At 35.1% G+C, this 13429-nt stretch overlaps 1 protein-coding gene across 1 annotated transcript; it reads right to left on the bottom strand.

Moving 5' to 3' along the window:
* Window positions 1-2614: 2614 nt before the first annotated feature.
* On the bottom strand, window positions 2615-3371 carry spink2.5 (serine peptidase inhibitor, Kazal type 2, tandem duplicate 5). Its single transcript, NM_001386622.1, has 4 exons — window positions 3294-3371; window positions 3082-3116; window positions 2890-2999; window positions 2615-2800 (listed from the first exon to the last, which is right to left on the bottom strand). Exons 1-4 carry the CDS (start codon window positions 3328-3330, stop codon window positions 2752-2754), a joined length of 231 nt encoding a protein of 76 aa, NP_001373551.1. The 5' UTR covers window positions 3331-3371; the 3' UTR covers window positions 2615-2751.
* Between the last annotated feature and the right edge of the window lie 10058 nt (window positions 3372-13429).

Genomic DNA, 13429 nt, shown 5'->3' with positions numbered 1-13429 from the left:
ATCCACAAATCGTTTTTATTTGTTTACTTTTTACTTACCGCAGTGGACCTTGGGATCGCAATGAATCTTAGGATAGAGAACATAGACTGTAAAAAAATAGATCGCGACAGACAATGAACCCAACGTCAATGAATAATATAAAACTAAAATATCAGCAAAAAATATTTTTTAAACTTAGTACTTTAAATGTAATATTTTTTTAAAGTAAAAACATAATACAAATATAAATGAATCGATCAGTTTTATTAGACATAATTACCATAAACTGGGCAATCGAATATAATTTCACTCATTAAATATAAAGTAAATGATAACATATTTATCAACACCAACTAATCTCCAATAAAAATAAAAAATAAATAAATAATTTAGTGTTAACCTATCACGTATCATGTCTGGCCTCATTTGGGAAAGAGTTGAACTCATCAGAGGACTCACCAGTATTGCATTTCGACCAATAGCTGAGCTATGTTAAACTCACCGTAACAAAAGTCACGTTGATCGAGTCCTTACAGTCATCTCGACCCTTTTTACAGACGCTTTTCATGAACAAAAGAAAAACCACATATTTAAAAAAAAAAAAACTGCGATAATAGGCGTAAACCAGGTTCAAAATATTGCGTTGACATCTACTGGTAACTATACGAGCCTTTCAGCGTCTCCAACTGACGCCTCAGGCAACCCATTAAAAGCAATGGAATTCCTTTTGCGTCGGTATAGTGACGCCAGGGGGCACCTTCGGCGTCCTCATACTGACGCGAAAGGGACCATACTTCAGTTTTAGACGCCTTCGGTGTGAGAATGGGTAGAAAAGTTGTACTTAAGTACACTTAATGTGAGTGCAATATTATCACTAACACTTAAATAGATTTTGAGTGTGGTAATTTTAAGTTTATATTAAATTCACTTTATTAAAAATCTATTTGTAATGTATTGTAGTAGAAGTACATTTTTCCAAAAGTTGTACTTAAGTACACTTAATATGAATGCATTATTATCATTAACACTTAAATTGATTTTGAGTGTGGTAATTTTAAGTTTTTAAGTAATTTTAAGTAGAAGTACATTTTCCCAAAATGTCTTTATATTTTATGTATGTGCTGTAATGTTGCATCTTATTTATATTTTTGTGTTCTCAGTTTTTGCTAAGTTTTTGTTCCCTCCCATAAGGTATTTTTGGACTTGTGGTTTATTGCACAAAAATATTAAAGTGTTTTGATGAAGCACAGATGCTGTTTTCTTTGTACACACATTATCCCACCCAGGTAAAAAAAAGTGCACTAAAATACACTTATTTAAGTATACTTAGTACACTTTTCAGTAATGTACTAAAAGTGCTCTATTTTCGCACACTAATTTTCTACTTAATGTACTAAAAGATAGTATTTTGTACATTTTAGTACATTAAGTACAAAATTAGTGTGCTTTTACTACTATACATTACTAATAGATTTTTTTATATAATAACTTATTTTAAACTTAGGATTAGTATGTAAACAGTGTACTAAAAATCAACTAATGTTTAAAGCATTTAAAGCACACTTTTGAAAAACACACTAATAAAAGTCTTTTGGATGTTTTTTCTGTAGTGTACTTTATTGTAGTACACTAAAACTTTATTTAAGTATTACTGGTATTTGGTATACATTTGTCAAGTGTACTAAAGTCCTACTGAAGTATAAACATACTTTTAATTAGTATATTTATAGTGTAAAACCATCAAACTTTTATCTAACACAAAATAAATAACAATGTACTAAAAATGTATTTGCGGGTATTTGAGTGTATTTTAGTTGCATTTACTTGTATATATATATATATATTTTTCACCTGGGTAATCAAATGAGAAAAGGAAGAGGTGTGTGTGTATGTGTGTGTGTGTGTGTGTGTGTGTGTGTGTGTGTGTGTGTGTGTGTGGATGACAGAATTGTAGTCCAGGTGTGGTGAATGTTTTCCGGCAATCTATACAGGTTAGATCGCTGGTGATCCTGACACTATAAGTAAAAAGCTAGCTGGAGTTTTTTTATCCCCAATACTTAGGTCCGAATGCACAAAATGAAAATACAAACCAAAGTTGTAATATATTTTATTAAAGGAGCCTATCAGGCAGAGATTCAGCTGTCTTCGTCTACATTGATTTGTATGCACTGTAGTTTACATTTAACCCCAAATAGATGAAGACTGTTTTTATTTTGTTTGGTTTTTATTTTCAGTTAAAGTATTACTTTTGTTTAGTCAAAAAAAAAAAAAAACTTTTCACTTTTCCATTATTCCAAAGAGGGAAATTGAATTTTGTTTGTTTTTAATATTGATTTGTACGGCTTTATTTTCAACAAACAAGTAAGCTTCTGTCCCGTGATTGAAGTTGACACCTTTCTTTTTTTAGGATTCTTAAAAAACTTATTTTGCCACAACTTTGTAAAAAAGTGAGACTGTTCCACACATCTTTATGTTAACTACACTCAGGGCTTTATCTTGACCATTTCCTTATTATTCGATTCAGATTATTGTATTTTGTAAACTTCCCAACAGATAAAACCCCATAAGGATCTCCAAAGTCATAATAAAATATGGATATATAAATAAAAGATATAAAAGATATCAAAACACTGACATGTATATTAAGGGTTTATTTAAAGATTAGAATGTTTTAAAAAAGAAACACATTCTTCCTTTTGAGATGAAAACCCTGTAAAAGCAACACATGGTTCCAGCCTTCACGTCATCCCAAATAAGCTGAGTGGATCTGGCTCAGCATTCACCTCTTTTGGAGATTAATATGATGTTGCGCTTTTCCTCACTGCAACAAGATGATCAGTTTAAAGAGAATAATAAAACAAGTAGATGAACAGAACATTACAAACTTGAATTACATGTAGGTCTACTTACAACATTTTTGCACACAGGTCGCACTCATTTGCATATGTAATTCCATCTGTACCACACACAGGCATATGTTCCTTGGTGCAGTAGGGCAGGTGGTATCGACTGCAGTTTGGCTGTAAATAAATGCACATACATATAGTTAATAGAAGATGGATAAAAAAGATAGAGAGCATAAGGATATATTGCTCTACTTACCACTAAAGGACAATCATCATCTGCTGTTGCCATGACTGTTTATAACAACATAGAAGCAAAAAACAATTATTAAAGTTTACCTACACAATAATTGTAGCTATTGTAGCTGTAAGTAATGACTAAACATAAAAAACAAAATGTTTGATACAACACATGCTGGAAACATCCAAATTTGATGTTCCTTTATTGTCAAAATTAGTTTTCAAACTTACCTGACAAACAAAGCAGAAGAACAATCTGCGCCAGCATAGTTGTTTGTTTACAGTTAAGTGTTGACAAAGTAATTAATCACTTTCAGAGTTGGTGAGCTCCTTTTATTGCCCTTTATTTCCCACCCACAGACCAGAGTTGTGTAATATTCAGTTCTTGTGAAAAAACCATTCCAGTGGGTGAAATTTATGTGAAGGTTTACAAATTTGAGAATTTATATATATATATATATATATATATATATATATATATATATATATATATATATATATATATATATATATATATACAGGGCTTAACTTTAACTTTTTTGACCACCAGCCACTGTGGCTAGTAGTTTTCGAACATTACTAGTCACTCGCCATTTTCACTAGCCACAATTTTATTGTTGAGAAAATATATTTTATACACATAAATATGACTTTGACATGCTAAAATTATGTGATTTAGAGTTCTCTACATGCCTCCTCATTCATTTCACTTTTTGTGTGTCGTGTATGAGCTTGCTCAATAATCATGAGCAAATGGGTCAGGGTTTCATATATTACAATTAGTTTTCATAATTTTCAGAGACCAAAATGGAAGGATTTACCCAATTTATCTCTGACCACACCATAAATAAACAGTTAATTATTTCTTAGCCACAAATTTTAAATGTGTGAAAACATGCAAAATATAGCTGAATACTATACTTTTTATTTAACAAAACATAAGCACAGTCATGTGTCCTGGCTAAAGGTCCCAGATCACCAGTTAACTACACATAAATGGTGAGTTATTCTCCCATTTACTTCCATACTCCCATTTACTCCCATTTCACTTCCTAATCTGCAATTGCCTCTCTGGCTATACCACTAACTGTACTCAAAAAAAAAAAAAAAAAAAAAAATACTAATGCTTTCCTTCTTAGACTTTACCTGAACTCGCCTACTGAAGTTATTCATTGTTGCTCTTTTAGTTGTGTAAATTGCTTCCTTGTCCTCATTTGTAAGTCGCTTTGGATAAAGCCGTCTGCTAAATGACTAAATGTGAATGTAGCGCGAGTGATTATCCTCTCATTTGGTATTCACCTGCTTTGCTCGCGTGAAGTTGCGAACGTAGTTATTTTTGTCAGTCGTGTTGCGTCTCGATCGCATGTGCATGCATATTGGACCATCCTTATTGTCGAACCCTACTTTTAAGAATTTTTATCTGGGAAAATTATTTTCAACCAGCCAAAGTGGCTAGTGGGAGTGTCTGTCTTACCCGCCACTACCGAAATCTACACGGATTTGGCGGGTGATAATGTATATATATTTATAGTGCTTTACATTACCACTAACACATTATCTTGGGCGAAGCAGTGGCGCAGTAGGTAGTGCTGTTGCCTCACAGCAAGAAGGTCGCTGGTTTGAGCCTCCGCTCAGTTGGCGTTTCTGTGTGGAGTTTGCATGTTCTCCCTGCGATCGTGTGGGTTTCCTCCGGGTGCTCCAGTTTCCTCCACAGTCCAAAGACATGCGATACAGGTGAATTGGGTAGGCTAAATTGTCCGTAGTGTATGATTGTGTGTGTGAATGTGTGTGTGGATGTTTCCCAGAGATGGGTTGCGCCTGGAAGGACATCCGCTGTGTAAAAACTTGGTGGATAAGTTGGCGATACATTCCGCTGTGGCGACCCCGGGTTTAATAAAGGGACTAAGCTGACAAGAAAATGAAGGAATTTATATATATATATATATATATATATATATATATATATATATATATATATATATATATATATATATATATATATATAAATATATATATATATATATATAGCTTGTATTCAAAAGTCAAAGATAATTGAATACTGTTCCATTAATAAGTTTAAATGTTGGAAAAAGGGATGGGATTGGAAAAATGGATTTTAGACATTTTGCCATTTTGAAAGAGAACATTTATGTAGAATGACTATATATACTGATAGAAGATAATATTACATATAGCTTATACAAATTTTATCAATTAAACAATTTAAAAGGGGAATGAACTATCATATATTTGACAGCTTTCAAATTACTGATCATCATATACAATACAGCCTTTATTTTTTAAGTTCTTGCCCACTAAGAATTAAAATCTGACAAGAAAAATCTCACCAAAGAGAACTGAAAAAAAATCTTAGTTTGAACCCACAATTAGCTATGAATGACTGTTTTTAAGATACTGCAGAATAAACAGTTTGAGATTGATTCAGCATTTATAAACATGGAGTAATGTGCTCATTCTATTGTGCTCATAGCTGATACACTGGCTGATTAGAAAAACACTGTTTCGGAAACAATAGAAATGTTCCAAAAACAATTAAATAACAAATAATGAATTGTTATGTGGTGAAAAATATATATTAAAATATATTAATGAAGACACCTTGACTTTGAAATCACAATCTTATAGTCTAGTCACAGCACAAGGAAGTGCCTTGCCCATTGTTTTTATCAGTGTTGCCAGTTTATCAAAGTCATGAAGATTATCAAAGTCTGTTTCATAATATGTTGAATTACATTTACATTGTGTTTCACACTATTATGCAAGTGACAACTGTAGAAGTTTAGTAATATTTGCTCAAAAACGTGATGACCTGGTAAGTGGAAAATATATTTAATTCCCTTCTTGTACAACTGCATTTTTGGGCAAAATTCATCTTTAATAAAAATTGCCATTTTAATTAAAGATGCCATACAGGGCATTGATTCAATAAGTTAAATTGTTTTCTGATATCAAGTTCAAAAATGACCTAGAAATGGTAATATTTGTCAATATTCAAAATTTTTACCCTTAAACAGCCATAGAACCAGAAGCTCTTTAATGACCATATTTGGAATGATTGTGATATTAATGAGCTCTGCTGATGTACTCTAAAGAAATTTATAGCGCAAGATACACTGCCAATAGCTCCAGGCAATTTAAATGCCAATGTCACCAGGTTAATACCATATGTACCACAGCTGCATGCTCGCAACACACGGCCCCCCAGCACAACTGGAAGCATTCATCAAAATGCCTGGACACTTGTTCTAGAGGCACACAGGCCTGTAGAAATGCAGGGTATCGTGAATTGAATCACATAGCCGAGTCTGATCATAAAAATGAGCCATTGCGACAGGCTGGCCAGTGCAAACCAGAGTGGCAGAGTCCTCGCAAGTGGCACCATCGGCACGAACGCTGACGAACCATTGGTGGGGCAGCACGAAGTGGGAGAGCTCAACCATGGAGTGGTGGGGTTCCCTCGGACTAGCAGGAGGCGAGAGGTTCACTCTCACCTTGCATCCAGGATCCGAAGCAGGGGCTGGGAGTGTGAAAGAAGGGAGACCATCCTCCCACACTCTGAGCCACTGATGAAGTGCACTGATTCTGCGAGCTGGAAGGCATAGCGTCCCAGACTGGCAGTGTTCGGGCTGTCACATCTAGGGAAGGGAAAAAATACTCTTTCTTTGAGGATTTCATGCCATTGTTTTTTTTTTTTTTTTTTTTTTTTTTTTAAAGGCCGTTAGATGAAGAGCCCGGCCCTCCATGGGGAAAGAACAAGTTCCCTCTTCTCCAGATAGGGACGCTTCGCAGTCCGTTTACCAGATTCTAGCTTTCACTGTTAAAGAGAAAAATCTACAAAATGCAGCCTGCGGCAAGTATATTAATGGTCCCATGTCCACATAACAGTTTGTGTTTGGTTTGTGTTTTGTGACCTAAAGTACATGCAAATATTGCGAGGGTGTGACCCAATAGTAGCTCAACAGTCTGTTTTGTGTTCTGATTTGCCTGTTTTGCACTGGGGTTTAGACTAGGGAAATGTACATGAGAACAGGGAAATAATTTTGTTTGAGGCTCATGTGAGCATGAGGTTTGGCCACTTCCATGAACTAACCTCTTGTTTTGACTATGCCTAGGTATACCCAAGATTTCCTTTATAGGGCTCCTATAAGTCTACGTAGTGTTACAAAGTTTTTGGAAAACTAGAAAACTCAAGCAGTAAATTCTTCCTTCTGTTTTTCAAATTCACATTTCATTTCAGCATTCTATCAGTTGTTGCTAACAAAATTACATAATCACTACAAGCATTACTTGATTAATTGTATTTCACCTTAACCAAAATTTGTCACAATTCAGAGGAGAACACATAGGAAACAGGTGCAAGCCAGATAGTTCATTGAAAACAATGCATTTGGAGTGCAGAGCTGGTTATGTTTATGAAAAGCTTCAAAGGTGTAAAGAGTACCTGAAAACCATACTTGAGTAAAAGTACAGATACCTTACTGTAAAAATGACTCCATTACAAGTTACAAGTCACCAATTCCAATAAGACTTGAGTAAAAGTTTTAAAGCATCTGATTTTAAAAGAACTTGAGTATTTTACTCATACTGAATGTAGGCTCAAAGAACACCAAGAAAGGTTTTATTTCCTAATATAGAAATTAAATTGAACACCTCAATGTTTCTATATGGTAGAACAAAATAGATAAAAAAAAGTCTCAGTCAAACTCAAAAATTCAAAAAAGACACAAACAATAATAACAATAATAAAAAAGTAAAACGTAAACGTCATTTAAAGGAAAAAACTCATGACAGTCATACCATTAAAACAATGGGATAGTCAAGCACACTTCATAATGTGTCTAAACTACAACCAAAATGTAGATTTAACTTGCACTATAATCTATGGTGACAAAAATTGACACTTGCTCTTAGTATAAATCAAAGACAATTGTGGTTTTTATAAATTAATGTGTATTTTTAAACAAAAAACTTTAACATTCAGAAAAAAAAATATCATTAATGAATTCATGCAATAAAATGATTTCTGGCCTGTGACTTTCAGTAATTTGACTTATTTTATATTATTGATCTTTCAGAAATCACAGAATGACTCAGTTTAGTTATTTCATATAGTAATGTACAAAAATGAAAAACTGGCCTATTAAATACACATTAATCCACTGATGTAAAGACTAAAGAGACTTTACTGTCAATACAAGCAATAACAGCAGCAGCAATAAGAAATATATAGAAATAGAGAAAACAATAAAATGATAACTGCAGAGAATTATATAATATATAATTATAAAATACAACTATATAATAATAAATATTACATACAGTGAAATAATTGTGCAGTGCATGTGTATGTACAGTAGCTGGTGTGCAAACAGAATTGTAAACTATTGCACAAGTTAATAAAATAATTGAGTTTGTGTAATTATCAGCAACATGGGGTAAAGGGGAAACTCGAAAAGTCATGGAACATGTCCTGTCAGTTTAAAGCACAATGTACAGCAGCAAAGCAAGAAACTGAACGTGAACAACAACACAAAAGGCAGATTGGTGCAGTTGTGGAGAAGTTTAAACCTTAGCCTCACTAATTTACTTTTTTTCTAATTTACTAATTTACTTAATTTACAACTAAAAATATGTTTTCCAGATTCATGGAAGTTACCTGAAAGTGATGCACGTGACTCATCTACTCGTTTCCTCTTCTTGGCTCCAGACTGTTGTTGTTTTTTCCCGGGCAAAGAGCTGCAACTTGCATCAATAATAATAATATGCTGCTAGCAGCCACAAAGATAAGTGGACCGTGCCGCGCACACACACACACGCACGCTGCTATGCGTGTACACAGAAAAAATTATGTCACATGTTTGTTTTTTGCGTCCGTCATAAAATTTAATTTTTTTATTTATTTAACAACATGTTGGGCCCTACACAACATGCATACTCTTCGTATAGGGAGCGACGGTACTGGGCAAACTTCATGTTTACGTGATTGAGCTCATAAATAGCATACAGTACCTTCAGCATACTGTAGATGGCGATATCGCCTCGTCCGGCCAACAAATAAGCCGTGGTAGATAAAGATGCCGATGTGTCACGCAAAAACACAATTTAACGAATAACAATAAGCATCCGTTCAAATGTAGTAGAGTAAAGAGTACATATAATCAATCAAAAATGTAGTCAAGTAGAGAGTAAGAAAGTTGCTTATATTTTTAATACTCAGTACAAGTACAAAGTAGCCAAAAACATACTTAAGTAAAGTAATGAAGTCCTTTTACTTAAGTACTTTACACCACTGAAAAGCTTTATGTTCATTTTGTACAAAAATTGTATTTTGTACTTCATCTGAAGAAGTCTTTAGATAAACGAAACATGGAACACAGAAAACAGGGTAGAGGGTATCATGGTACAAGATGGAGGACACAAATGCTGAATGAGTGTTTTTTGATGACAGTGAAGGTGAAACAAGGGTAAGATTAGTTTAAAATTAAAGTTCAACAGGTGATGAACGAGGTAGTGCTGGAGAGTCCCAGTTGGCCCAGACAGAAGAGTAAGAGCCTGACTGGGCTAGGCAGGAGGTGGTGAAAGCCTTGGATGTGGCAGAGTTACTAAAGGGTTGTAGTCTCTCTCCAGTAGTAGCCTGGCTGAGGATGCCAACAGCCAGGGACTCACAAAGGGCAGGGCTGGACAGGACTGGGCACCATTAAAAGACAACACACACATACAAACACAAAGCCAAGCAAAAAGAACTAAAAAACTAATGAAAAAAAGCAATAAACTGTAATAACTAAACTAAAAAAGCAAATGCTAAAACAGAGGAAAAATAAAAGCAAAGGGAAATACAATTAAGGCGACACAGTGGCGCAGTAGGTAGTGCTGTTGATTCAGAGCAAGATGGTTGCTGGTTTGAGCCTCGACTGGGTCAGTTGGCGTTTCTGTGTAGAGTTTGCATGCTCTCCCTGCGTTCGCGTGGAAATCCAGGTGCTCCGGTTTCCCCCACAGGCCAAAGACATGCAGTAGAGGTAAACTGGGTAGGCTAAAACTGTATTTTTCCCAGGTATGGGTTGCAGCTGGAAAGGCATCCACTGCGTAAAAACATATGCTGGATAGGTTGGCAGTTCATTCCGCTGCGGCAACCCCGGACTAATAGACTAATTAAATAGACTAAAATGACTAAACCACATGATAAAATAAACCAAACCATTAGATAGAAATTAAAAACTTAAAAACTACTCAATTAAAACAAGAAAGAGTATAATTTATTAAACAGAGATACTAGAAAATGATAAACTGGATGACAAAGCAGCTCAAAAACAAAGAACAAAACAAAGATGACACAAAGCAAGGGGATCAGACTCACAAACAGAAGCACAAATTGTAACAATGAACTGGCAAAGACATGAGGTAAGAGAGGACAATATAGGAAAGCTGGGGTAAACAGACTTGTGGAGACAATTGAGAATTGGAGACTGGAGCCATCTTCTGAATACAATCAGAAGCTAAAGTTGACACTGCACTGTGCTACAACAACTCTCTCTGGAGTGAAAGGCTCTCTGGAGCATGAGTGGGCTCTGGGACTCAAGCCTTCATTTAAAAGCACTTGGGGACCGAAGCCATCTCTGGAAAACACCTAAGGGCTGAAGTCAACACTGCCGTGTTTAGGGTCTGCCCTCTCTGGAGCAGGCGCTGGGATCTTAGATAGATGCGGGCTCTTAGACAGCTCTCACTGGAGTGTAAGCAGGCACTAGGTCTGTAGCATTCATTGCACAGTACTTGGACACTGGAGCCATCTTCTGAAAACACTTAAGAGGGTGGATATCCTGAATTGTTATCACTGTACAAGTCAGCATTAAAGGTGCAGTATGTAAGATTGACACTCAGTGGTTTAACTAGACATTGCCCTTTTCAATTCAAAGTACTTTTCACCCAAGTTCTTTTGTCAATCCGCAGGAACTACCGGTGATCTAGCCCCATTATTTTAAAGTGGAAAATATGTTAATCCCTCACTAATTACTCATGCATTCATTCCAGATCCATGCGTGATCAATCATGTGTGACGCGTGCACACTTAGATAAAAGTATCTTTATCATATGTTTGCAGAACAAGCCTTATTGACTTATGAACACAGCTCCACTAACACCATTTTCTAATGCATTGATGAAATTAACAGTAGAATGTGTAAAAATTTCCTTCAGTTAAACAAAAAGAAAACTGAATTATTGCATTTGGGAATAGAGATGAGGTTCTCACGGTGAATGCGTACTTTGGCTCTAAGGGCCAAACAACAAAAAATAAGCTGAAGTCAGAACAAAGTTTCAGTAGTCATGTCAAAGCAGTGACTAAATCTGTATACTATCATCAAAGACATTGAGGACTTGTTCATGCTTTCATCACCAGCAGATTACAAAAACGGACTTCTTACTGGCCTTCCCAAAAAGACAATCAGACAGTTGCAGCTTATCCGGAATGCTGCTGCCATGGTTCTGACCATAAATAAAAAATCAGAGCACATCACAGCTGTCCTTAGGTCTTTACAATGGCTCCCAGTTACATTCAGAATAGATTTAAAGTATTGTTACTTGTCTATAAATCACTACATTAATACATTACAGATGTACTCACTAAATATAAACTGATCACTCAGATCATAAAGATCAAGTAAATTAGAATTTCCAGAAGTTCAGTCAAAGCAGGGTGAATCCGCCTTCAGCTATAATGCCCCCCACTGCTGTGGTCAGCTTGATCAGATGTGCTACAACATTAGGCACATTTAAATCAAGACTTAAAACACATTTGTTTAGCTCTGCCTTTACTCAGTGAGCACTTTGCTACGTGCTACCCAATTTAAAGTGAGGCCTGTTAATGCTTGTAAATCTCTTATAAATAACAATTACTGTATTTATAAAATGCTTACTAATGTCTATTAGGCGACATTTACTCTATTCCTGTATGTAATCTGTTCGCAGCTTTTGACAAGCTATTACTATTGTTTATGACAGAAAGGTTCTCATTTTGCCATCTTCTTTTGATATATAGGCTTTTTTAAACCTGTAGGCATCCTAATGTAATGTCCATGGCGTGATTTATGCATGTGATGTATGCACAAGTTTTAAATGTTTATATTTGTTACGTGGCAGACATTGTGCTCTCTCGCTCTCGTTAACATGCTTAAATACCTATGCTATATGACAATATAAAAGCTGTTTAAGTCCTCATGTATGAGATTTAAGGTTTGGGACTCTGCTGAAATCTGTTCTGAAAAGAAATTGTCAGATTTAACGTCATTCGCTATGGTTTTTATTGACGCGTGACTCGCATTGACAGGTGAAAATCCAATCTACCTGCTTACATTGCAGACATGAGAACACAGATCCGATTCATATCGGATAAATTTCCACATTCAAACAAGGCCTGAATCTGATTTGAGTAAATCAGAATCCATGTGATTTGTTTCTGCTTACATGTACATGGGCCATATCACATCTGTGCTACATGGGAGAAAAAAAATCGGAATCGAGTCACTTGAACAGTGCAGTGTAAATGTGGCCTTAATGTAGAGGTAATGCTTAAAAGATAATGAATTAACTATTTGCTAATGCTTAATAAATGATTCACAGTGTTTAGTGATTTAGTTACTAATGCATAGTTATTACAACAGGTTATGTCAAAGCAGCTTAACAAAGACGCTCTTGTAGACTGAAACTGTCAGTAGAGTAGATTGAAACCGAACCATGGCTATCTGCTTTTAAAATCAACAGGGCATGTCTTCAATTACTTCATGTCTGAGAGCTAGTTGATTTCTAACTGATTCTGTTATTTTGCAATCCTACATGTTAGTATTAAGAAACATGAGTTTGCCCAATATCCTATAGAGAAGGCACAATGTGAGGTAAAAGTAAAATAATCTTCTTTTTGGTTTGAAATAAATGTTTTACTTTAATTTAGATTGATCAACTTACCTAAAACTCTAAGTAACAAAAGGTTTTTTTTGAGTGTAAATATTGGTGCAGATATAATAGAAAGTACCACTTAAGCAATGCGCTCTTGGTACACACACTAACATAGAGGGCTGAGCTCCGCTAGGATGAAATGGCAAAAATTAGTTGTTTCTACATGATTTTTATCAGAATGCAAAATTTCACATAGCACTAATCTTTTATCTTCACAAACACAATTCTTCCTCCTCATATTTGGAAATTTCTCATCGCTGGTTGCCCAGCATCCTCTTAATAAACTTTAGCTAGTTCAAAATGCAGCTGTCAGCAAAAATATGATCATATCACCCCAATTTTATCCACCTTACACTGGGTGCCTGTTAAGCTCCTTATTGATTATAAAATATTGCTAACTA

This window comes from Danio rerio, chromosome 14 (genome assembly GCF_049306965.1).
Source record: "Danio rerio strain Tuebingen ecotype United States chromosome 14, GRCz12tu, whole genome shotgun sequence".
In the NCBI taxonomy this organism is placed as follows: domain Eukaryota; kingdom Metazoa; phylum Chordata; class Actinopteri; order Cypriniformes; family Danionidae; genus Danio; species Danio rerio.
The sequence above is the reverse complement of the archived record's forward strand: the minus strand, read 5'-3'. Positions and strand labels throughout refer to the sequence as shown.